The following is a 24,884-nucleotide window of genomic DNA, read 5'->3' on the forward strand; positions in this document are numbered from 1 at the left end:
AAAATTAGGCAAGAACAATCTCAGAAGGAAGCAGATTCTACGTATTGACCAAGTAGACTTGAAATCATATTGTACAGTACTGAAACAATTTGAAGAGAGCGATTTGTGCATCAGATATGCTTTTCTAAAAAGGTGAACTCTAGAGCTGTAACTAACTGTGTCCTCCAAGAATTTCAATCACAGAAAGAGTTTCCGAGACAGAACAAGAGTTTCTAAAAACATGATCTATTCCCTATACTATCTGTGCTTCTTGGACACCATTGATTTGATGAACATTTGATAATAGCTCAGTGGGTTTGTGATTTGCTAATTAATATTCCTTTCCTTTCTTAAAAATTGTGGCCATGTACAACACACTCCTGGTCTCAGAAACAGTGCCTTAGTTTCAAGAGCTTCTGCATATCTTAAAACAGCACAACGTTTTGTATTGAAGTTTCTGGAGTGCATCCTGTTCTTGTGGAGACTGACACTCTGACCATCCCAGTCCCAAAGCTCAATAGCATCCTTTCACCTGCCTAACAGCTCAATTGCGAACTCCACTAGAAATCAGTGACCAGTTCATTGATGGTTGGACAGGAGACTATTGCAGGGAATGGGGGAATGAACGCCACAGAAAGATATTTGAAAAGTGTTTTTATTGTAGAATGAGGATGAAAACATGAATCCAACAGGAATGTAGGCAAACTAGCAGATATAACAGAATGGAAAAGAAGTAATCGTGTAATTTGGAGTTAAAACTTCAAACATAGATATAGATTGTTTGGTCCTTTAACAATTATTTCCCAAAAGACCCTGTTATTACACTGATGCATTGGTACACCATTTAAACAAACAGAGTGAAACCAAGGCGTTGAATGTTATTTCCACAGATTTCATTGTTATATATGGAACAATGTCATTAGGATTACAAAAGATTAATATGAAACATAGCAAGATCTATCCATGACAATGAAGAGCTATCCATAGATGGCGCTGAATTGTACTTACTGATGAGAGGGAAGGATAGTTTCTAATGAGTTAGGTGCAATCCTGAAATTAATACAATGAGATTTTTACCAGTAGAAGATGCTATCTCTGAAACATCACAGAAACATGTTCCTTTCCTCCACAGACCATAGTCAATCAGATTACTTTGAGCAGTTACACAGATCGGATCTGCACTGATTGAGAAATAACATACTTCCCTTCATTATCTTTACTGGTGCATGTCATCAAGTCTCTGATGAGCTCAGGAGATTTGGACCTCAATCTCAAGTGCCATGAGAAAAAAGATAAAACAGACCCTCAAACATAAAGCTGTTTCGTAGCAGTTTAGAGTAAAAGTATGCAGCTATAAAGTGGCAACTATTCTGTATATTTGATAGACAAGGAATAAATTTAAAGTGAAAGATGACTCAGACACTGAGGGAAACACCTCAATCAGATGACAACATTCTTAGAAAAGTAACTGATCAAAAAATAAAAGTAAAAGTGAAACAAGCAGATGTCCAAAATAAAATTCATTAAGATTCCCTGAAATGTAATGAATTCTGTTTTCAAATATCTTTCTCTTAAACATCTTAAAGAATAAACAGTTAGCTTTTTTTAATGAATTGAGAGAAAGCAACTGTGTGTGTTTGAGACCCTATGATATTAGTGGTATCATGCCAAGAAACAGGAATCAAATTTTAGAGGAAGGAGAATGCATATGGTCTACTTAATGTGACATCTGAAATATCATGTTTTCAAAAGGAATTTTATATCATCTCAACATGGCTTCTTCTGTGGTACAATGTTCTTAAATTATCATGAGAGTGTGTGTGTGTGTGTGTGTGTAAAAAATGTTTTGTCCATATGCGATTGGCATTTCTAACCTTTCATCTAGAACAAGTAATTTTTGCAGATAATAAATTAAGACCACATGCAACGTTCTCGAGCAGGCATCCACATTTGGTTCAAACATAAACTTGTCACAAGTGTCAATAGCATTTTAAACTTCTAGCCACACAGATTGGTTGAAGCCATGTGTACAGTGTATGTGGATAGTTTTAATCAACCTATTCAGAGATGTCATTACACACCTCTGGAACAGGTGGGACTTGAACCAGACCTTCGGCCTCAGAGGCAGGAGCAATACCATTGTACCACAAGATCCATAATTGTACTGCCTATGCATTAGACAATCTAGACCAGATGGAATCCATTGCAATACTGAAGTGAGTAAGAGAAATGGTGGTTGAAACTGTATGCAGCTCCCAGCAGCAGAAACACTCATAAAACTATTGATCTGTTGCTCTGTTTTTGTTGTGAGCAATTCAAGAGCATCTAATAAACATAAATTGTGAGGATGCTATCACTTTAAAAAAGTTATTTTGTCCTTGGTTTTCCTCAAGAGAGATCTTAAAGGCAGAAGTACCAAAATGTCTACTTTAACAATGGCAGGGGAGTGGCCAATTCTCTCAGTTCAGGTTTTGTTTTAGCTTGGTTTGGCTGCAACAGTAAGAAGCTGCTGGTTTAACTACAGCAGAGAAGCTGCTGCAGTGCAGAGAAAGGTTCCAAGCTTCAGCAGATGATTTCTGACTAACTTTTCTCTCTAAAATCTCGTCTGCCTGTTAGAACTCATGTTTTGCCAAAGGAAGTGGTTATGGGACATTACAGGAACTGGAACAGCTCCTTAGTTAATGTGTTGTGTTGGTTCAGTTAAGTTTTCCAATAGTTAAGCTATTCTAAATTCTGTAATCTTTTGTTTATGTTTCAGTTGTAGTGTTTAAATAAATTCTGTTTTGTTTAAAGTTAAGTGGTTTGACCAGCTGCATCATACCTGGAATATCCACTTCCGGGCGGCACGGTGGCACAGTGGTTAGCACTGCTGCCTCACAGCGCCAGAGACCTGGGTTCAATTCCCGACTCAGGCGACTGACTGTGTGGAGTTTGCACGTTCTCCCCGTGTCTGCGTGGGTTTCCTCCGGGTGCTCCGGTTTCCTCCCACAGTCCAAAGATGTGCGGGTCAGGCAAATTGACTATGCTAAATTGCCCGTAGTGTTAGGTAAGGGGTAAATGTAGGGGTATGGGTGGGTTTCGCTTCAACGGGTCGGTGTGGACTTGTTGGGCCGAAGGGCCTGTTTCCACACTGTAAGTAATCTAAACATCTGTCTTTTTAAAATAAGAAAAAATTAGGGACAAGGCCACCCTCCTAAAATATTTTGAGAGGGTCTGGCCCGGTCCGTAGCAAAATGCATATATTCCAGTAATGTCACATGTAGCAAATGTATTTGCATTATTTGGAGTATTCAAGATGCTGTGCATTTTAATATTTGGAATACTTGGTTAAAATTGCATTTACAGCTGAAGAAAGGGAATTTGTAAACTGCTTTTTAAAATATAACTATTACAAAGCTGAGTGCTTGATCATTTCAGGGATGATACGCTCTACAGCAGGTAAGACTTGAACCTAGGTTGCCTAGCTCTGAAGTAGGGCACTACCACTCTCCCACAAGAACCAGATTAGCTAGCCTGTGAGATGTTCATGCTATGATTGTATACTGCTCTGACCATTTAGCACTTTAAGTATGTGTTTTTTTCCACATGAGTTTTTCATCTTCTGTTCCCTCTGCAGACCTTCCAACATTTTTCAAGCAACAGATTATCTTTTGTGAGTCCACAGATTATAATCTCTACATAAGCACACTGTTATGAATCTCCAACCATTTCTAATTCTGGATTAAGTTGGACCATCACATGTTGTGCACGTCCATTTAAAGTAAGTGCTTCCTTGTAGTTGATGTTGCATTCGCATTGGGGTAACATCCAAACACTGAGCTTCTTACTATCCTTTTAAAGAAGGTGAAGTTAACGAAAGCAGGGCCGCAGTACACATCATTTGGGTCTACCAGCAACAAATAGGAATTTCCAACTGGAAATTGATGCCAAGACTGAAAATGTTCTCCTGAGTGAATCGCTTTCTTTTAAAGCTAGTGTATTAAACCATGGCATGTTCGTCACCTACCAGGACATCTCATTGCTGAAGCATTCTTATAAATGGTCACATTTCTATTGTTCCTGATCACATTAAATTGTCCTCAAGTATTCCCTGTGGTGAATTTCTTTAAATTGGTGACCCCAATACACTATACACTCACACACACAAGTACACATATATGCACACTCTGACATACACACACTCATGCAAACCCTCTCTCATACACATGGTCTCTCTCAGGCACACACATACACACACCCATGACACTCATACCTATGTGCACACCCTCTCACAGGAACATACTTCATCACACTTACAGACATAATCTATCAGGTACGTGTGTGTACACACACACATGCAATCTCACATGTGCACATACACACTCACACTGTCTCTCTCTCTCTCTCTCCCACACGCACTTACATTCACACACACACACACACACACACACACACACACACACACACACACACACACACACACACACACACACACACACACACACACACTATGTGGTGAATATGCGTTTGTAGCAATGTATTTGCAGATACATTCGATTTTGTTCAAAAAGCCCACAATCTCTAGGCAGTCAATCTATGTGACACGTTATAAACTTCTACTTTGGAAATGGAACCAGTTTGACTCAAGATTGGAATACATACAGACTCTAAGCTCACATGTTTAAATCATTGTCTGAGATATCCCTTTCTTTAAACAAAATCTTAAGTTATCTCAAGAATGCGACTTAAAAGAAGTTCTGGAAATTAAATGAGTTGAAACCAGTAATCCATTCTAAAAGATGAAAGACTTAACAGCAATCTAGGTTTGTTCATAGTTGTGTGACACTATGATCTTTTGCTATAACTTGTGTGTCTCATGATCCTGCTCCATGAGCTACCTGACGAAGGAGCAATGCTCCGAAAACTTGTGCTTCCAAATAAACCTGTTGGACTATAACCTGGTATTGTGTGGTTTTCAGCCTTCTTTAAATTAGTAATGCTTATTGTATGGGTATTTCATAAGAACCACTCTGGACTGTCATTCATTCTCAGGAAGTGAGAGCTGCTGGCAATTTATTATCTCATCTTTAATTGCCCCAGGAAGATGGTGATAGTCTTATTGTCCCACCACTGAGTTGTTTACTAGAGGTCAGTCAAGTTAGTGTCGGGTTGTCCCCTACGCTGCAAAATAGGTAAGAATGGCAGGTTTCCTTCCCCAAAGATCAATACAAAGTTGAGAATCTCATCAGAACTTTTTGTTGATAACACCATTTGATTTCTAGATTATTTAAAACTAAATTCGAGTTCTCAAACAACGCAATGGGATTAAACTCATTTTCTGGGGTTTAATTACTTTAGACGCTGGATTAGTGTTCCTGTAACAAAGCCTGACACTAAATCAATTTCTCTTTGGTATTTGTTTAGATTGGATTCCATACAGTGTGGGGAGCAGGCCATTCGTCCCAAACCAACCCTTTGAAGAGTAACCAGACCCATTGCCCTCTGACTAATGCATCTAACATTATGGGCAATTTAGCATGGCCAATTCACCTAAGCTGCACGTTTTTGGACCATGGGAGGAAATCAGAGCACCTGGAGGAAACCCACACAGACACAGGGAGAATGTGCAAACTTCACACAGGCAGTTGCCCATGGCTGAAATCAAACCTGGGTCCCTGGTGCTGTGAGGCAGCAGTGCTAACCACTGAGCCACAGCGCCACCCTGGCTGTGGATGGTTGGTAGGAGGTGTGGGTGGTAAGCAGTATCTAGTCGTGAAGCTCCATTTATCATGTTGTGGGAACAACTCGATGGACTAGCAGGAATTGTTGAGGGAGACGTGAGGGCAGGACACTTGATCACCTACTTTTCTTTGAGAGCTTTGGAATATTTAATAGCCACGTGAACCATCAGAATAGATGGTGAGGAATAATTCATTGTTGTCTGCCAAATCTGTATTATCTCAGAAAGGGACTTTCATTTCTGTACAGAAGGAACAGAAGCATTACTATCCATGAAAACTGAACTAGAGACACTTTCTTTAGTGGCTTAGTTTAATGATTCATTGAAATATTTAGCACATTGCAGGGGTCCATGTCAAGTTATTTTGGATATTTGGTCAGGATGCTTGTTGATGCTGTGGGGAGGTATTGGAGAACAATTTTCCAAGGTATATTTTTCGGTTTATTGAACCTGGACTTTTCCTCTAGTTTTTTGTTTCAGCCAGGAGATTTCATGGCTATGGATGGTTGGTTGGAGGTGTGGGTGGTAGGCAGTATCTAGTCGTGAAGTTCCAGCTACCAGGTTGTGGGAACAGTCCAATGGACCATCTGGTCGCAAAACTAGCAGCAGTTGTGCTGAGAAATTTTGCAAGAAATACTGTACAAAATTAAACTCTTGCACTTTCTTTCCCATTTGAAATAATGTGCTAATTCATTTCCATGAGTCTATCATTCAACACTGTTGTTCTGCCATAGAGTCATAGAGATGCAGAGCATGGAAACAGACCCTTCATCCAACCTGTCCATGCTGACCAGATATCCCAACCCAATCAAGTCCCACCTGCCAGCACCCAGCCCATATCCCTCCAAACCCTTCCTATTCATATACCCATCCAGATGCCTTTTAAATGCTGCTATTGTACCAGCCTCCACCACTTCCTCTGACAGCTCATTCCATACACGTACCATCCTCTGTGAGATGTACAGCACGGAAACAGACCCTTCGGTCCAACTCGTTCATGCCAAACAGATATCCTAAACTAATCTAGTCCCAGCACTTGGCCCATATCCCTCCAAACACTTCTTCTTCATATACCAGCCCAAATGCCTTTTAAATGTTGCACCACTTCCTCTGGCAGCCCATATTTCCTTCTCTGAGCTCGTCAAGCTTCTCTTACTTCCAGCAGCTTTCATTCATCATATCACGTGACTGTGTTTCATGGGTGAGATAGAAAATGCATCGGGTCTTCATAAGCTCTCAGGCATTCATATGGCTTTCTTTACTGCATTAGTTAGCATTAACCAACCTTCCAGGAATTAAAAGACCATAAGATGTTGGAATAAAACAGACCATTAAGTCTGCTCTGCCATTCAATGAGATCATCGCTGACCTGATAATCCTCAACTCTGCTTTCCACCCTTTCCACTGCAACTCGCTCGGATCAAAAATCCTTTTGTCACAATCTTGAAGACCCAACCTTTTCAACACTCTGTGGTAAAGAATTTCACAGGCTGACTACCCTCTGAGAGAAGAAATTCCTGCTTATCTCTGCCTTAAATGGTCGACTCCTTACTTTGAGTTTATGCCCTCTAGCCCTGCTCTCTCCCACAAGGGGAAACTGTGTCTCCACATCTAGCTTGTCAAGCACAGAAAGAAATTTATATGTTGCAGTAGGGCTGCCTCTTATTCTTCAAACTGCAAGGTTTACATGCCTAATCTACTCAACTTTACTCAACTAAGACAATCCCTTCATCCTAGCATTAACCTTGTCTGAGCTGCCTGGGTTCAGATACCACCTGCTCCAGAAGTAACAACATCTCTGAAAGGTTGATTAGAAAATAACTGTATCGCTCCTTTGAAAGGAGACTGACAATGTTAACAGTCTGCCAGCTGTGGACTGATCACTGCCTTGTCCAGTTTTAGCACCTCAGTTTTATGAACCTCCTTATTTTTATTGTATTTTTATCCCGAATATTAACAACTCAAACTGAGCTGGTGTTTATGAACCAATGAATATGCTTCATATGCTGGTTGTGACTAATAACAAAGTCCAACTCCTGCAGTTCTGTATGAACTCGCCGGTGATTCAGCAGGAGGACTTTCCAAGTGAATCCCTCTCCCCACCGTGAACTCGCTGCTGTACTGTGAGATGGGATGATTGCATGAACCCAATCCCACAGTAAGTGCATCTGAAAGGTCTCTCTTGAGTGTGAAACATTGATGGATCATCAGATGACCAGAACTCTTATTGATACTCCAATCCCTTTGAAGCTCTTAGTCAGATCCACCAACATCAAGCTGGTGTTCTTTTCTAACCACTTCTCCTGCTGGCCGACTGTCACCTACAGGATGAGCAGCGGGCTGGTAAGGGAACGTGGAAACTGAACACAAAGCTGTTGACCCTGGGAAACATTGAGGAGCTCAAGAGGGATTACTCTGGTTGGAGAACCATGAAGCCCCTCTTTGAGTCCCCAGCAGACTGGTGGAAAACAGTAAAAGGGAACATCAAGAGGTTCTTCATCCTCAAAGGTGTTCAGGAGGTGATAGGGAGGTGGGGAAAACTGTCCCAACTCCAGGAAAGTATGCAGAACCTACTCTTGCTGCAGACGATGGGGCTTGATGTCATGGAGGACCAGAAGGAGGTGAAGGGCCAGCAAGCCTCGCTCTTTGCCTCGGAGGCCTCCAAGAAAATCTTCTGGTCCAGGATCCGCTCCGTGGAGCAGGACGAGACGTGCTCACGTTTCTTCTTCCAGAAGGTGCACAAAGAGAGTTCTGTGCTCAGCCGCCTGAAGAAAGAAGATGGCTCAGTGACGTCATCTCAGGCTGACGTCATGAGGATCAGCAAATCCTTCTATGCCAGTCTGTATGACTCGAAGCCAACCGACAGCGCGGCCTCCCAGTCATTCCTGTCCTCTATCACGGAAGTCTTAGGTGACAGAACACAGGAGAGGCTGGACCAGCCGCTATCTCTGGAGGGGCTGACCAAGGCCCTCAAGTCCTTTGAAAAGAATAAAACTCCCGGACGCGAAGGCTTACTAGTTGAGTTCCATTCTGCTCTGTGGGACTTGATTGGCCAGGACCTGCTGGAGGTGTATGTCAGTATGCTTCGGGCAGGTACCATGAGGGAGTCCATGAGGAAAGGCATCATCACCCTCATCTACCAGCAGAAGTGGGAGAGGGTGGAAATCAAAAATTGGAGACCATTCTCACTATTAAACATAGATTGCAAAATCCTGTCATCGCCAACCAGGTCAGGTCTGCTCTGGCGTTGGTGATTCACCCTGACCAAACCTGTGCTGTATCTGGCAGGAAGATCACTGAGAGTCTTGCACTCCTCAGGGATACAATCACCTACATGCAGGACAGGGGGTGGACACCTGCCTCATCAACCTGGACCAGGAGAAAGCCTTTGACAGGAAATCGCACATGTATATGACAGATATTCTCTCCAAAATGGGCTTTGGAGAGGGAATCTGCAATTGGATTCGACTGCTCTACGCCAACATTGTCAGTGCAGTCTCAATCAATGGGTGGGAATCAGATAGCTTCCCAGACAGATCTGGAGTCAGGCAGGGCTGCCCTCTCTCTCCTGCCTTGTTTGTGTGCTGCATAGAGCCATTTGCCGAGTCCATCAGGAAGGATGCGAGCCTGAGAGGGGTGATTATTCCTGGCAGCCTCCCTGTACATGGATGATGTCGCTGTTTTCTGCTCAGATTTGCTGTCTGTGCACAGACTCGTGCATATGTGACCAGTTCGAGTGGGCCTCGGGGGCCAAGGTAAATCAAGGTAAGAGCGAGGCCATCCTCTTCGGGAACTGGGCTGATCAATCCTTGATCCTCTTCACCGTCAGGACTGACCACCTAAAGGTTCTGGGTATTTGGTTTGGAGGGCCTGGAGTGTGTGCCAAGTCTTGGGAGGAGCGTATCTGTAAAGTGAGGCAGAAACTGGACAGATGGGAGCAACACTCACTCTCCATCGCGGGAAAAAAACCTGGTCATCAGGTGTGAGGCACTGTCAGTGTTGTTATATGTGGCACAGGTCTGGCCTATTCTCAGAACCTGTGCCGTCGCAGTTACCTGTGCCATCTTCCACTTTATGTAGAGATCAAAGATGGACCAGATCCGAAGGGACACAATGTATGAAGATCTGGGCAACGGGGGAAAAAAACACACCAAATGCCACCCTCATCCTGATGGCAGCCTTTGTGTGTGGCTGCATCAAACTGTGCGTGGATCCCTGGTACGCGAACACCAAGTGTCACTACGTACTGATGTTCTACCTGTCCCCGGTGTTGGCAAAGGATGGACCTGGCCTCGCTGCCACAGAACGCTCTAAGTATTTGGACCATTCCATATCATCTGACCTTCGTGGAGAAATTTAGGAAAAGAAACACCTTTGACCACGAGTCATCAGGAAGTGGTCAGCATGTAGTGTCCTTGAGACCCTTCGGGGAAAGGAGAGGGTGGGATCCTGTTGAGCGGTTCCCTGGGCAGACTGTCAAAGTCATTTCACAGAATGCCTCATCGTAAGAACTTTCCAACAAGCACCAAGATATGGCTTGGCTGGGGGTGAGAAGGGTTCTGCTGGTGAAATCCTGTATGCACGCTCGGACACTTGCCTCACCGCATGCTGCCCTCAAAGTGGCTGTGGAGTGGACGAGACTGTCACACACCTCCTTCTGGAATGTGCCTATGCAAAGGAAGTCTGGAGAGGAATGCAGTGGTGTTTGTTGAGGTTTGTCCCGAGCAGCTCTGTGACGCTGGACTCCGTGCTCTATGGTCTGTTCTCCAGGACGCACACCAAGATGATCATCAACTGTGCCTGGAGGATCATCAACTCGATGGGAGACGCTCTTTGGTCTGAAACCTGTTGCTCTTCCAGCTGAAGGAGTTGACTCGACTGAATATTGCAGACTGGCACATTCCAAAATCCAGGACTACGTGCTGAAGCTTGGGGCAGCTGCCACCGAGGCGCGGTGGGGAAAGCCCACTGTGTAATGTCTGCCTGCCAAAGAAGAACAGGGGGCCCACTCAGTAACTGGGCTCCGCTGATGCCTCAGCTAAACATCTGGATGGTCAACGTCCAGACTTGCATATACAAATAATTCAGTCTGAACTGTGTATGCAAAGAAATGCAATGCATACATAAGAATGGCACCACTAATTGTACAGCTATCAAAATATTTTTATGAATAAATTATATTTTTGAAATAAAAGAAGTGGACACTTCATTTGCCTTCCTTCGTGCTTGTTGAACGTGTATGTTAACTTTCTGTGACGGATGCAGGACTTTTCTCCTTTTATATAATATTCAGAAGGTGAATTTTCCCTGCACGGCTGCACATTACCCTTGAGAACAATCATAGTGGCTTAAAATAACTGTGTTTTTAAACCCTTTTGTAGTGGCAGGAGAATGGTCATTTGAAAAGACAGTCCAAAGTGGATTGACAAAAGTCTTCATAGTTACCAGTTAGTGTGCAAAGGCAATGGGCCGTGAGATTAACCATGTGAAACAACCAACAGCAAGAGAGTGGAAAGCAGATGTATGAGAGGCAGGCACATTAGGAATGTGTGTAACCAGTCATCAAGCCCTACTTGGGATGCATTGTTGCTTCTTGACTTTTTAGTGCTTCACTGTAGACTTTCCCCTGTCCCTTAGTCAATGCAACCTTTGCTCATTATCATGCAAGAGTCACTTATTGCACCTCCACCAAAGTAGCTATATCCTTCCCTTCATGATTCAAATAAGTAGAATTCCCTGCCGTTCGCTTGCCAGATAACACCGTAACATTTAATGTTATCAATTTTTATTGCAGAATGAACTTTAGCATCAACCACCACATGCAGCCAGAATAAGTAAACTGTTTAACATTAAACAAATAAATAAGTGAAAGACTGGCCAATTTCTTCAATGGCAGAGTTTGAGTTCTTGTTGACGTTATCCAGTACAGGTGTTTACCAAGCTCACTGGTTGGACAGTCACCTGAGTTGGAAGTTTGTCAGTTCAAATGGGAAATGCAAATTTGGGCAGGGCTTATACAATTAATGGTATGGTTCTGGGGCGTGTTGCAGGTTCATAGTTCCTTGCAAGTGGAGCCACAGGCAGACAGGATAGTGAAGAAGGTGTTTGGTACGCTTGCCTTTATCGGTCAGTGCATTGAGTATAGGAGTTGGAAGGTCATGTTGTGGCTGTACAGGGCATTAGTTAGGCCACAGTGACAAGAACCTGGGTTCAATTCCCACCTTGGGTGACTCTCTGTGTGGAGTTTGCACATTCTCCCCGTGTCTGCGTGGGTTTCCTCCGGGTGGTCCGGTGTCCTCTCACAATCCAAAGATGTGCAGGGTAGGTGAATTGGCCATGCTAAATTGTCCATAGCAATTTATGTGTACATTAGGTGCTTAGTCTGGGGAATGAGTCTGGGTGGGTTATGTTCGGAGGGTCAGTGTGGACTTCTTGGGACAAAGGGCCTGTTCCCACACTGTATGATTCTATGATTTAAAAGGGACCTAAGGGACAACTTTTTCACACAGAGGGTGGTGTGTGTATGGAATGAGCTACCAGAGGAAGTGGTGGAGGCTGGTACAACTACGATAGGTATATGAATAGGAAGGGTTTGGAGGGTTATGGGCCAAATGCTGGCAAATGGAACAAGATTTATTTAAGATGTCTGGTCAGCATAGACAAGTTGGACTGAAGGGTCTGTTTCCATGCCGCACATCTCCAAGACTCTGTAACTCTATGACTCTCTAACTCATCAAGCAGGTTTTTCAACTTATGTTCAAACTCTGCACAGACTACAAGTGCCGCAGCAGATTCTGCTTGAATCAGGTAAAGAACTCTTTTGTTTATTTACTTGTATAAAGCTTTAGCATGAGTAGGAATGTCAAAAAAAATGCATAAATGAAAGTGGTGATTACCTAAATATTTTCAGGAATATGAAACTTTGAAAAGAACAATTCCAGAAAACTTAACTTTCTTGGGGAATTGTTGAAAAGTGAGTGTCTTACAAAAGTTCTTACAAAAGAAAAAAAATTTGCTTTTGCAGTTATTATGAGAATCAGCATTACTGTAATTTTTAAGTCAGATTATAATGAATCTGCACGGTCGCTGCAAAACCACGATTTGCAAAATTGCAAAGAACTTAATGCAAAACTATTAAAGCAAATGTAGCTTGGAGCTACTTCTACTTTTTGACAAATGGATCGCAGATTTTGAGGTGGTTTTATTTCAGATGGAGAGGAAATATATGAACTTGTATAACTGAAATCCAAGCTGAAACTTGAAACTGATAGAAAAAATTTACTTTGACACTGATGACATGATAATTTTCAGAATTGGGGTAAGATTTCATTAATGTAAAGGCCTACAACACAGTGATAGTCATGACATAAAGACAGAACGTACAGGAGAAACTTAGCAGATTTGGTAGCATCTGTAGAAGAATAGAAATAATATTATGTTATTACATTATATAGTAAATATATACATATTCCATGACATGAAATTGTCTTGAAAGCCTTTCGAATGATTGTAAAAACAAACCAGCATTAACAGTCACTGAGGCAACTCAAAGGCTTGTGGTATGTGATGGGGCCAGGAAGAGGGAAACAGATGAAAATGTGAAACACTAAGGAATGCGGTAACATGTTTGCGAAACATCAGAAAATGTAGCAAGATAATATCTATCTTCGCCTGCTGTCTCCAATCGGTAATTGTCAAGCCAAGCAGGGTGCAGCAAAGAGGAAAGTGAAAGACTGGTCGGGAATTCATTTCTGAAGAAAGACCCATGAAACCAAATTTATTTTGTGGAAATAACACAACTAAATGCTTTTAAGAATGGCTGTCTAACTCAGACAAAGTTAACATAAAGTTGGTATTGTCCCAGAGGACCATCGGAACGATTAACTGGAATCTTTTTAACTGCAAGATCGCCGTAGTGATTGTAGTGAGGTTAGCCAGGTAGCTGACATCAGAGAAACTGAAAGGACTGCTGATGTTGTAAATCAGAAACAAAAATAGAAATTGCTGGAAAAGGTCAGCGAGTCTGGCAACATCTGTGGAGAGAAATCAGGGTTAACGTTTCAGGTCGAGTGTCCCTTCCCCAGTTTGTTCACAAGGTCAGAATTGGGAGAAAGCTATTTTAGTAATTAGCCACTTGGTAATACAGTTCGGTCTGCTATAATGCGTGTTTTGTTAATGTGAATTTGTGTAATGCGATTGATGCATTGGTGACGCTGTTTCTAAAACGCAAACTTTTAAAATGTGTGTTTTCTGTAATGCCATTACATCACCAACACTTTAAGTGCTGTTTCTAAAGCACGATTTTTCTGTAATGCAGGCTTGAACAAAAGGCAACCACCACATTGTAGAACTACTTGTTGGAACGGACAGCCATAAATTGATAGAAAATGCTGGAATTAGGTCAAAGGCTCAGCCTCTATAGAAAGACAAAGATTTTAGTTTGATGGTCTCTAGTTATTACCATAAATAATGCTTTCTGTCAAGAGTAGTTGAATTCATTGAGGATGGAGATGGAGGATGGAGTTTATCTAGCTCCATGGGCAACTCTGCTATAAGATCCAAATGAATTTTAGTCTACCTTATTTGAAGGGAATATATTCATGATTGAAGTGATCCTTGGCAGATTGTACAAGATTCTGGATTAGTGGTGCTGGAAGAGCACTGCAGTTCAGGCCTGTCCACCCTTCAGGCTCTCTGCCTGTATTCCTGATGAAGGGCTTTTGCCCGAAACATCGATTTTACTGCTCCTTGGATGTTGCCTGAACTGCTGTGCTCTTCCAGCACCACTAATCCAGAATCTGTTTTCCAGCATCTGCAGTCATTGTTTTTACCTAGATTGTACAAGAAGCAAGCATAGGGGGAAAATGATATTTTTTCAGTTCAACTACATTAACCTGTAAACATCTTTTAAAAAAGATGAAGTAAACCAGGGATCCAAGTTCAATTCTAGCCTCAGGTGACTATCTGTGGATTCTGCGTGGGTTTCCTCTGGGTGCTCCAGTTTCCTCCCACAGTTCAAAGTTGTGGGGCATAGGTGGATTGGCCATGCTAAATTGCCCATAGTGTCCAGGAATATGCAGGCTAGGTGGATTAGCCAGGGAAAACACAGATTTACAGGAATAGGGTGGAGGGGTGGGTCTGGGAAGGATGTCCTTTGGAGGAGCAGTGTAGACTTGATGGGCCGAATGACTCGCTTCCACTCTGTAAGGATTCTATGATTCTATAATTTAGTCAAAGTCGTTTTTCCTTTAATGGTTTTGACTTTGATTAAAATGCCCTGCCTTTGCTTTTGCATTTAATTGATGTCTAATATGGTTGGAAAATATAAATTGTTAAAAATTACTGAAGCATCAATCAGCCCACTTGGAGATACAGGGGGAGATGAAAAACATGTTCAGATGTCACAAGCTGTAAGGTTATAGTCCAACAAGTTCATTTGAAATCACAAGCTTTTGGAGGGCAATTTCCTTGTCAGGTGACTTCATCCCTGGAAAGAAGATGTTGGGTTCTGACCAAAAAAAACTCAACATTTTGTCCCTAGCTTCATCTGTCCATAGATGCTGCTTGACCTGCAGAGTAGCTCCAGAATTTTCTATTTCTTTTTCATAGTCCCTTTTTTTTATTTATGCATTGGCACAGTCTTACAATGCATTCAGTGTGCCATTTTTACATAAATATAGAGAATATTGGAGAAACTCATCAGGTCTGGGAGCATCTATGGAGAAAAAAAAAGAGTTAATGTTTTGAGTCTGGTATGACTCTACTTCAGGAGTTCCTCAGTTGGGCATGGATGGTTCACCTTTTGTATAGTCATTTTCCCCAATGTTAAGTCTGGTAAAATATCTCCTTACATGTCTGCCAAAACTTGTCTACCCCAGTATATTTATTTTCCTGGTCTATTTTAGCAACTTTATTCTCACACATCTGTAATTTCCTTTATTTAATGTTTAAAAAGTGGTTTCAGATCAATGTTTCTCAGCCCTCAACTGAAAATGAAATAAGATAATATAGATTCATTCTTTATTAGAAGATCATTACTTACTCCTGCCTCATTAAACATTGCCAGATTTAAAATAACCTCTTCCTGGTTGTTTCCACAATACATTGTTCTAAAGAAATTGTCTCAAATACATATGCAACCTCATCCTCAAAATTACTTCTGCTCACTTGGTTTGCTTAAAGATTAGAATTGCCCAAAAATTATTACAGTACTTTTCTTACAAATTCTACTACTTCTCAATCAGTAACTTTTTCCAATGTATGGCTGTTGTTTTTGAATTGAAGGGGATAGTTTCTACAAACTACTCCCATCAGTCACTTCTTTCCCTTGCTAATAAATGGCTATCATATTATACAATGTATTTTTGCTTCCATGACCAAAGCATCCATCTCATTATGCTTGATGTGTGAAGTCAGTTCAAAACTTTATTTCTGCCTAGTTACTATTTATGCCCAAAGATGTAGGGGGACGTGTATAGAATGAGCTGCCAAAGGAAGTGGTGGAGGCTGGTACAATTGCAACATTTAAGAGGCATTTGGATAGGTATATGAATAGGAAGGGTTTGGAGGATTATCGACTGGGTGCTGGCAGGTGGGACTAGATTGGGTTGGGATATCTGGTCAGCTTGGATGGGTTGGACCGAAGGGTCTGTTTCCATGCTGTACATCTCTATGATTCTATGACTTTATGTGCAGGCTAGGTGAATTGGCCAAGGTAAATTGCCCATAGTGTTCAGGGATATGTAGGTTGGGTACATTTGTCAGGGGAAATGTAAAGCGGTAGGTGAATGGGTCTGGGTGGGATTCTCTTAAGAGGGTCAGTGTGGACTTAGATTCATAGAGTCACAGAGATGTACAGCTCGGAAACAGATCATTCGGACCAACTCATCCATGCCAACCAGGTCTCCTAACTGAATCTAATCCCGATTTGGAGATGCCGGTGTTGGACTGGTGGGTATACAAAGTTAAAAATCACACAACACCAGGTTATAGTCCAACAGGTTTAATTGGAAGCACACTAGCTTTCGGAGCGACGCTCCTTCATCAGGTGATAGTGGAGGGCTCGATCATAACACAGAATTTATAGCAAAAATTTACAATGTGATGTAACTGAAACTGTACATTGAAAAATTGATTGTCTGTTAAGCCTTTCTTCTGTTAGAATACAGTGATAGTTTCACTTGTTTCATGTGTAAGTCACAAAAGCTTTTTTTAAAGTTGCATTCTCGAGTTAGCTGTTAACAATGGTGATAGCTAGACAATATGTTGAAGGTGTTGGCCCCCTGTGTTCTCTGTCTATGCCATGGTGTTTAGATTGATTCTAATCTAAAAAGTGAGATAACAGAGTTTTACATAAATTCATGCAGTAATCTAATCCCATTTGCCAGCACTTGTTGGGCCAAATGGCCATCTCCACACTGTAGAGATTCTATGATCTATGATCTATGCTTTATTTCCAGCTCTGACCTTAATAACTGGACACATTTTTATTTATATGCTCTATCCCTTCCTTTCACACACTCGTTATCCTTACCCATATCACTGTGCATATTACGTTGTTCTCTCTTTTTAATCTTTGAAATGTGCCTTCCCTTGAACCTTGTCCTCTCTATTTATTTAAAGTCCTCTCCATTCCTCTAGTTTTATGACTCATAAGAATTTAGTCTCAGTGCAGTTTAAATGAAAACTTTTCTAATGGAACAGTTCCCTCAGTGCTGGTGCCGGTGTCTCATTAGTTGAAACCCATCTCTTCCGCATCCACTTTAAGTCATGCTGACATTTAAGTCTGTCTGATATTATTTATCCTTTGCTCATGGCTCAGATAGTAATCCAAAGACTATTACCCGTGTGCTTTTACTTGATAATAAATTTTTGAACATAGCCTCTCATGCTTTTTCAGACGAACCTCTTTCATGTTTCTATTTATGTTGTTGGAATTCTCAAAATTCCATCTTTGCCCTCTTACTTCTGTCCTTCTAGCCTGCGGGGAGATAGCCTTGACTACAAATGTATAGAGCAGTAAAGCACAGGATCAGGCCCTTTGGCCCACCATGTCCCCGTCAAGCATGATGCCATTCTCAACTAAGTCCATCTGCCTGCCCTTAGTCCACATCCCTCTATTTTCTGCCTGTTATGTGTTTGTTTAAATGCCTCTTAAAAGTTGCTACTGTATTTGCTTCTACCACCTCCCCTGGCACCACATTCCAGGCACATACCGCTCTTTGTGTAAAATATTTTGCACCTCTCCTTTAAACTTTCCTCCTCTCACTTTATGTCCCTTAGTATTTGACATTTCTATCTGGGTAACAAACTCTGACTATCCACCCTATCCATATCTCTCATAATTTTATGCACTTTGATCATGTCACCTCTCAGCCTCAGATAATCTAGTGAAAGCAATTCAAGTTTGTCCAACCTTTCCTTAATAGCTAATCCACTCTAATCCAAGTAACATCCTAGTAAAACTCTTTTGCACCTTCTCAATGCTTCCACATCCTTCATATACTGACCAGAACTGCACTCAATACTCCAAATGTGGCTGAACTAAAGTCTTGTGAGCTTATCCATTTGTGAATCAAACACTTGACTATGTAATGCATCTGGATATCAGCTATCAGTTATGTTCTCCTTTGGTCTCACTCCTGTGCTGCTTGTAATATTGCAGGATAGGCCTAGTTCCCATATAGCACTGAAACCCCTCACTCATCAAATACTGAAGTTACGTACTCTGACAGAGCTATACTCTGTCAAGCTCGACTCCATACCACTCATTTAAAACAAAGGTCACGGATGAGTGAACATTATTTGGAGTTTTAACAGATGCTACTCAATTAATGCCTTTTCCTGATATTCCCTTGTGTCCACTTTCCAGAGAAGTCACTGATAATGATCAGAAGCAGGAATCTTGGCTGATCTTTTTCTTGTATCACCTAGAGACAGATGTGTCTAATTATAACATTGTAGCTGAGACTAGCTACATCTGCACAGGTAACTGTTTGGATCTAAGACCTGCTTAATATGTTTGACTCATACTTGCCACAAAACTAAGCACGAAGGGAGCTTGAATCAAATGCATGACCAACCCAGAATTTCGTAGATGTTTCCTTTCCAAAAATGGCAAGAAAGCTAACACGTACAATCACAAAGTGTAAACTAAATTCCATTTAGAATTAAACAGTGTAATTCACTTGAATGATCAGTTTTGTGACAATGGGATGTCCGTAAGTTAATATGGCTGGTGTGTTTCTTTGCCTTTATTAGAATTCTGGATCGAACGTATGTGAGCAAAGATGAAGATTGCTGCATTTAACATTCAGCGGCTTGGGACAAGCAAAATCTCCAAACCCAATGTTGTGTCAACAATTGTCAATGTGAGTCTCATCGTAATTTCACAGTATCGATTGTTCAACACTCTAATACTCTAAGCTAACTAAAAATGCATCGAGGAAGCAGCTCAAATCACTTCCACAACCCCAAGACCATGTGCAAACCTCAACAATCTTTAAGAAAAACAACATTGTCGAGATTACTAAGTGAAAAGCGAATGCATAATTATAGTTGCCAATTGTGCCTTGGGATTTCAACACCAACATGCACACGGTGGGAAATATAGGGAAAAATATGTTTGTTTATGAGCAAGTAACCCAACGGAACCAGTTAACCAAGTTGTAACTGCAATCTCAGGAATGCTAATTGTGTAAAAAACTCAGAATCATGCATATTGTAAAATTGCATGTTTCAATACATTATAATAAATTGTCAGATTGTTTTATTCCAATGAAATCTCGTCCCCTTTGAGAACTGATTTTTAACGGAGGGGACCTGCCCTCTGCAATGCCTATGTCAGATCTGCTCTGCCTGTCTTTGGGAAGGTATGCTGAATTCATTTCCATCAGACTCTTACCTCAGCAGCCAAAGGCCTACCTCTAATCAGTGGTGCCACCAGGGAGGCAATGGATGCTGCTGGTGTTTCACCCTCCTGAGGTCTAGGGTTGCTGAGGATACAGATGAGTGAACAGCGAGCAATCCACTGTTTAATTTTCAATCTCCCTACATGGGAAGTTCCCCCACCTGTTACAGGGTGGATACTAGTGGCAATTTGGTGACCCCAGCCTTAATTGCCCTCTGTAGAGCCTGAATTTGTGATGGGGCAGGAAAGCTGTCCACAAGCTTCCTGCCATAAATATAATCAAGGCAGAGATGGGAAGGTAGCAGGACCCACTACCTTTCCACTTGACTAAATCTAGCCCTGTGATCTAACCCACCACATGGGGAAAGTGAATTCTGTGTTCTTTGTTTTACTGTCTCTGAATGTTCTTTTATGCAAGTGTCAAAGTCAGATCCACATGTCTAACTCCCTTTCTTTCCTTCTCACTTTATCAGATAATATGTACAGGAACACTATATCAGTGTCTTCAAATGAGTCTATTACTATGCACCACTCATAGGTACTTTAATATGCAGATGTGTTTGTGGCAATTTATACTGGCACAAGCCAAACTCAAAAATATTTTCAGCTTTGCAGCTAACTATTGTAAGAGAAGGAGCAATGCTGCATTTAAAGTAATAGGGAGATAGAGATTGATTGATTATTGACTAGAAATCAAAGGGCTTTTAGATTTGAAATGTATTTAATCAGATCCAGTGAATATTCCCTTCATAAGATCTTGCTTTAAATCGAGCAACTTTTCACAAGGGAAGTTTTAAAGATTTATTTCAATGTGTTAGCCTGTCCTACATGACAACATCATTTAATTGTTTCATTTGCTTAGATTTTGTTACGTTATGACATCACCCTGATCATGGAAGTCACTGACAAGTCAGAAAAAGCCACAAAAAGGCTGATGGAAGAGCTGAATAGGTAAGTGCAATCAATTAGTCAACCTGCTGATGTGTGGTAGTCTGGTGATAGTGGTGCTTGGCTAGTCACCAAGAAATCAGGAGTTCAAAGGTCATTGTGCCAAGTGGTGAAATTGAACATAACATGGCTGGTAATTGCCATGAAAGCAGAACTGATTCATCCTGTCTTTGAGCAGAGAGGCTGTCACTTCTAACTAGTTCCACTCACATTGGGCTCTGGGCCAATCTACAAGCTTCAATCTTAATTGTCTTCTGAAGCAGTCTAGCAAACTACTTAGTTGTCATGTGTGACACAGCCACTTCCTGCATAGTACGACTAGCATTGGGAGGAATGGCCATTTGTTTTGCTTTTTGTGTGGCTGATTGTTGTAGAAACATTCAGCCTCCTAACCAGGAGAACCTCTTCTTCACCTCCAGATACTGTCATAGGATTTTGCATGTTCACCTGTCTCATTTAAACCTAATAACATGAAAACCTGCCACATTTCGGGCAACTGTCTGTGTGGAGTTTGCACGTTCTCCCCATGTCTGCAAGGGTTTCCTCTGGGTGCTCTGGTTTCCTCTCACAGTCCAAAGATGTGCAGGCTAGGTGAATTGGGCATGCTAAATTGTCCGTAGTATTAAGTGGATTAGTCAGAAGTAAATGTAAGGGAATGAGTCTGGGTGGGTTGCTCTTCGGAGGGTCAGTGTGGACTTGTTGGGCCGAAGGGCCTGTTTCCACACTGTAGGGAATCTAATCTAGTCTACTGACCGAAAGTCTTGGGTCCAGACGATATGTTCATGTCTTGAAATGAGGCAGCAACTGAGTGCTGGATTGGCAGGGAACAGTGTTGTCAACTGTTGCAGGTGGAGTCAAGATGCTGGGCAAATGCCAGGGTAGGGAAAATGATATATATTCATGATGATTCGAAAAGACTAAACTTGCAGCAAAGTAGAATTTTTAAAGAAAATTTGTTAAGGCTATTTCCTTTGTCTCTATCACTTCCCATTCCCATAATATTTGCTCATGTATCTCAACTGGTTAAGATCTTATTTCCAAGCAGCTGATTTTTGTGACAATGTGGTGTTATCTGAAGTAAAGCAAAAATGTTATTTCAATGTCTTGGTCAGTCTCTACACCTCACCCATGACCAGCAAACTAATTTATCTCCTCATTTATCTCATTGCTTGTGGGGATCCCAGAATTGCTATAGCACAGATGGAGATCATTTGGAGCATTGTATCTGTGTTGATTCACCAAAGGAGTGCCACTCCCTCACCTTCTCCCCATAGTGCTGCATATTTTTCCCTTTCAGGTTATAATGTAATTCACTCGAGTGTCACAATTAAACCTAGTTGTATCACACTGTCAGAAATGTAATTCAGATCCCAACCACTTGCTGTGTGGAAAGATTTCTCCTGATGTCATCATTGTTTCATTAGGAAACTACATTAAATCTGTGACATCTTGTTCTAGAAATGTGGATATAAAATTACTTGAGGAATAGAAAACAGTGACTAATGGTTGGTTGGTATTCTTCAGACTGAAAGAAGGTTTGCAATCGAGTTTCTAGCGATTAGTATTGGTCTTCCTTATACGTGAAAATAGAGTCATAGAGATGTACAACATGGAAACAGATCCTTCGGTCCAACTCATCCATGCCGACCAGATATCCCAACCTAATCTAGTCCCACCTGCCAGCATCCGACCCATATCCCTCCAAACCCTTCCTATTCATATACCCATCCAGATGCCTTTTAAATGTTGCAATTGTACCAGCCTCCACCACTTCCCCTGGCAGCTCATTCCATACGTGTACCACCCTCTGCATGAAAAAATCGTCCCTTAGGTCTCTTTTATATTTTTCTCCTCTCACCCTAAACCTATGCCCTCAAATTCTGGACTCCCCCACCTCAGGGAAAAGACGTTGGCTATTTTTCCGATCCATGCCCGTCATGATTTTATAAACCTCTATAAGATCACCCCTCAGCCTCAAACGCTCCAGGGAAAACATCTCCAGCCTATTCAACCTCTCCCTATAGCTCAAACCCTTCAACCCTGGCAATATCCTTGTAAATCTTTTCTGAACCTCTTCAAGTTTCACAACATACTTCTTGTGTCCAGAATTGCACACAATATTCCAAAAGTGGCTGAACCAATGTCCTGTATAGCCGCAACATGACCTCCCATCTCCAGTACTCATTAAAGGAAAGCATACCAAATGCCTTCTTCACTATCCTATGTACCCTTGACTCTATTTTCAAGAGCTATGAACCTGGACTCCAAGGTCTCTTTGTTCAGGATTTTGATGTGTAAAGGACAACTTCAAAGTTTTCATGTTAACAGAAGTTGGGAGAATTATAAACTGTGCAGAACTTCAAAATGGCAATGATATTGTAGTGAACAGATGGGTGGCAGACGCAGATCACTGCAGGGAAAAGATTGGCACTGACTCAAAGTGTTGAGACGGTCAGTGTAGAGACAAGAGACTGATGGCCTCATTTTGAACCATAATAATTCTGTAATTCCCAATGGTTGCTGTGTGAATACAAGTGTACACAATGGAAATTCTACAAAAGCCTGTGCAACTTCCTGATTGAATTTGCATATAAAGCATTGTCAGGAAGCAGCAAATGGCAGCACAAAAAGTGTAACATTCCAGTTGGGCTGTGAGGCAGCTGTAGGCCTCACTGTATGAATTTCCTGTTAATCTTTTCTCTGGTCCTCACCACGTTTAAACATACGATTTAGGAGTAGGAGTAGTCCATCCAGCCTTGTTTTCACTCCACCATTTGGTAAGATCATGGATAATCTGATTGTGACCTTCATTTTCCTGTCTACTTCAGAGACACTTTGACTTTCTTACTAACTCGCTCAGCCTTAAAAGTATCCAGCGACACTGCTGCAACCTTGTTTGGGTATGAAAATTCTGCAGACTGCTTACCCACACAGAAAATAAATGTCTCCATGGAGTAATTTTTTTACACAGACATTGGTTTGCATGTGGTATAAACTTCCTGAGGAAGTGGCAGAGATGGGCACAGTTACAACATTTGAAAGACACTCAGATAAGTACATGAATAGGAAAGGTATGGAGCGAGATGGGCCAGGAGTACACAGGTGGAACTAGTTCAGCATGGACTGGTTGGACCAAAGGGTCTGTTTCCGTAATGTGATTCTAAAGAAGAAACATCCATTCTGCATATGTTTTATAAGGATCATTTCTCAATCATCTAAGCTATCATCTAAGCTATTCAACCTTTTTTCATATGACAAAGTCTACCGTCCCATTTATCAGGGTGGAGAAGGTGAGCACTGCAGTTGCTAGAGATCAGAGTCGAGAGTGCAGCACTGGAAAAGCACAACAGGTCAGGCAGCATCCAAGGAGCAGGAGAATCGATGTTTCGGGCAGAAGCCCTTCATCAGGAAAGGGCTTCCTGATGAAGGGCTTATGCCTGAACTGTCTGCTGGGATGCTCAAGCTCTCTAAATTGGGACATTCTCCTTGTTGGGAATGAAAGTCCCAGTGTTAACTTATCAAGGTGACTCCGAACATATTATTTTGACTTGTGATGGAGGATCAGGAATCTGTTCCCCAATAAAATCCAGTCTTGGGAATTTCAATCTATAGGACTGAAGATAGCTGCTTGTTGATTCTCTGCACTTACCTTTCTTTTTCTTTTCCACAATTGCAGACAAGCTGCAAACCATTACTCCTTCGTACTAAGCAAACCCCTGGGGCGAGCAACTTACAAGGAGCAGTACCTCTTTGTTTATCGGTGAGTAAAGAAGCAAAGATCAAAGAACATAAAAGAATGTCAAAAATGGGGATTTGACAAACTCAAGCAGAGAGTTGAGTTTTTGCTTGTTTTTCCAAGGTTGAAAGTTCAGTGTCTAGACATGTTTCCAGTTTGCCTCAAAAGGTTGCTAATTTTTCATATTTGGATATTATAACCTGTTCCCTTCCACTGGGAGCTTCACCGAATAATTGCAACAAGGGTTCTTTTAAAATGCACACTAATTTGAAAAGAATAAAAAACCATTAGGTGGAATCTTGTTAAAGAGATGGGAGCCTTCTCTTTCAGCTGGATAGTCAGCAAGGGAACTCCCAGGGATCCTGGGAATCAGCAGAATGACTCCCAGGATCCTAGAAGGTGAAAGTTCAAATGATTCTCTGGCAAGGTGTATTGGGAATTATAAGATTGAGGGTCACAGAGAGAAGACTCAGGGGCTTTGGAAGTAAGGGCAGGAGTTGGGTCTCAGAGGACTCCCATCTCCTCTATGTCTTGCTGGCAAAATGCTTTCTGGAGACTAAGTCAAGCGAATGGTCAAGAATCAATAACAAATA

The 24,884-nt window shown here is 41.6% G+C and overlaps 1 protein-coding gene across 5 annotated transcripts in view; it reads left to right on the forward strand.

The window, feature by feature from the left end:
• Positions 1 to 24,884, forward strand: part of dnase1l4.1 (deoxyribonuclease 1 like 4, tandem duplicate 1) — a 114,983-nt gene that overhangs the window by 71,633 nt on the left and 18,466 nt on the right. For 4 of the 5 annotated variants that reach the window (XM_060835420.1, XM_060835422.1, XM_060835421.1 and 1 more), the window contains 4 exons: positions 3,596 to 3,739; positions 18,959 to 19,068; positions 20,470 to 20,558; positions 24,232 to 24,315. In XM_060835420.1, the coding sequence (XP_060691403.1) occupies positions 18,988 to 19,068; positions 20,470 to 20,558; positions 24,232 to 24,315 (254 nt within the window). In that variant the 5' untranslated portion in view covers positions 3,596 to 3,739; positions 18,959 to 18,987. Of the gene's footprint in view, positions 1 to 3,595; positions 3,740 to 12,439; positions 12,506 to 18,958; positions 19,069 to 20,469; positions 20,559 to 24,231; positions 24,316 to 24,884 lie in introns of those variants that run through there. The other variant, XM_060835419.1, reaches the window with a different exon arrangement.

The sequence above is a fragment of the Hemiscyllium ocellatum genome, chromosome 14 (genome assembly GCF_020745735.1).
Source record: "Hemiscyllium ocellatum isolate sHemOce1 chromosome 14, sHemOce1.pat.X.cur, whole genome shotgun sequence".
Classification (NCBI taxonomy): Eukaryota; Metazoa; Chordata; class Chondrichthyes; order Orectolobiformes; family Hemiscylliidae; genus Hemiscyllium; species Hemiscyllium ocellatum.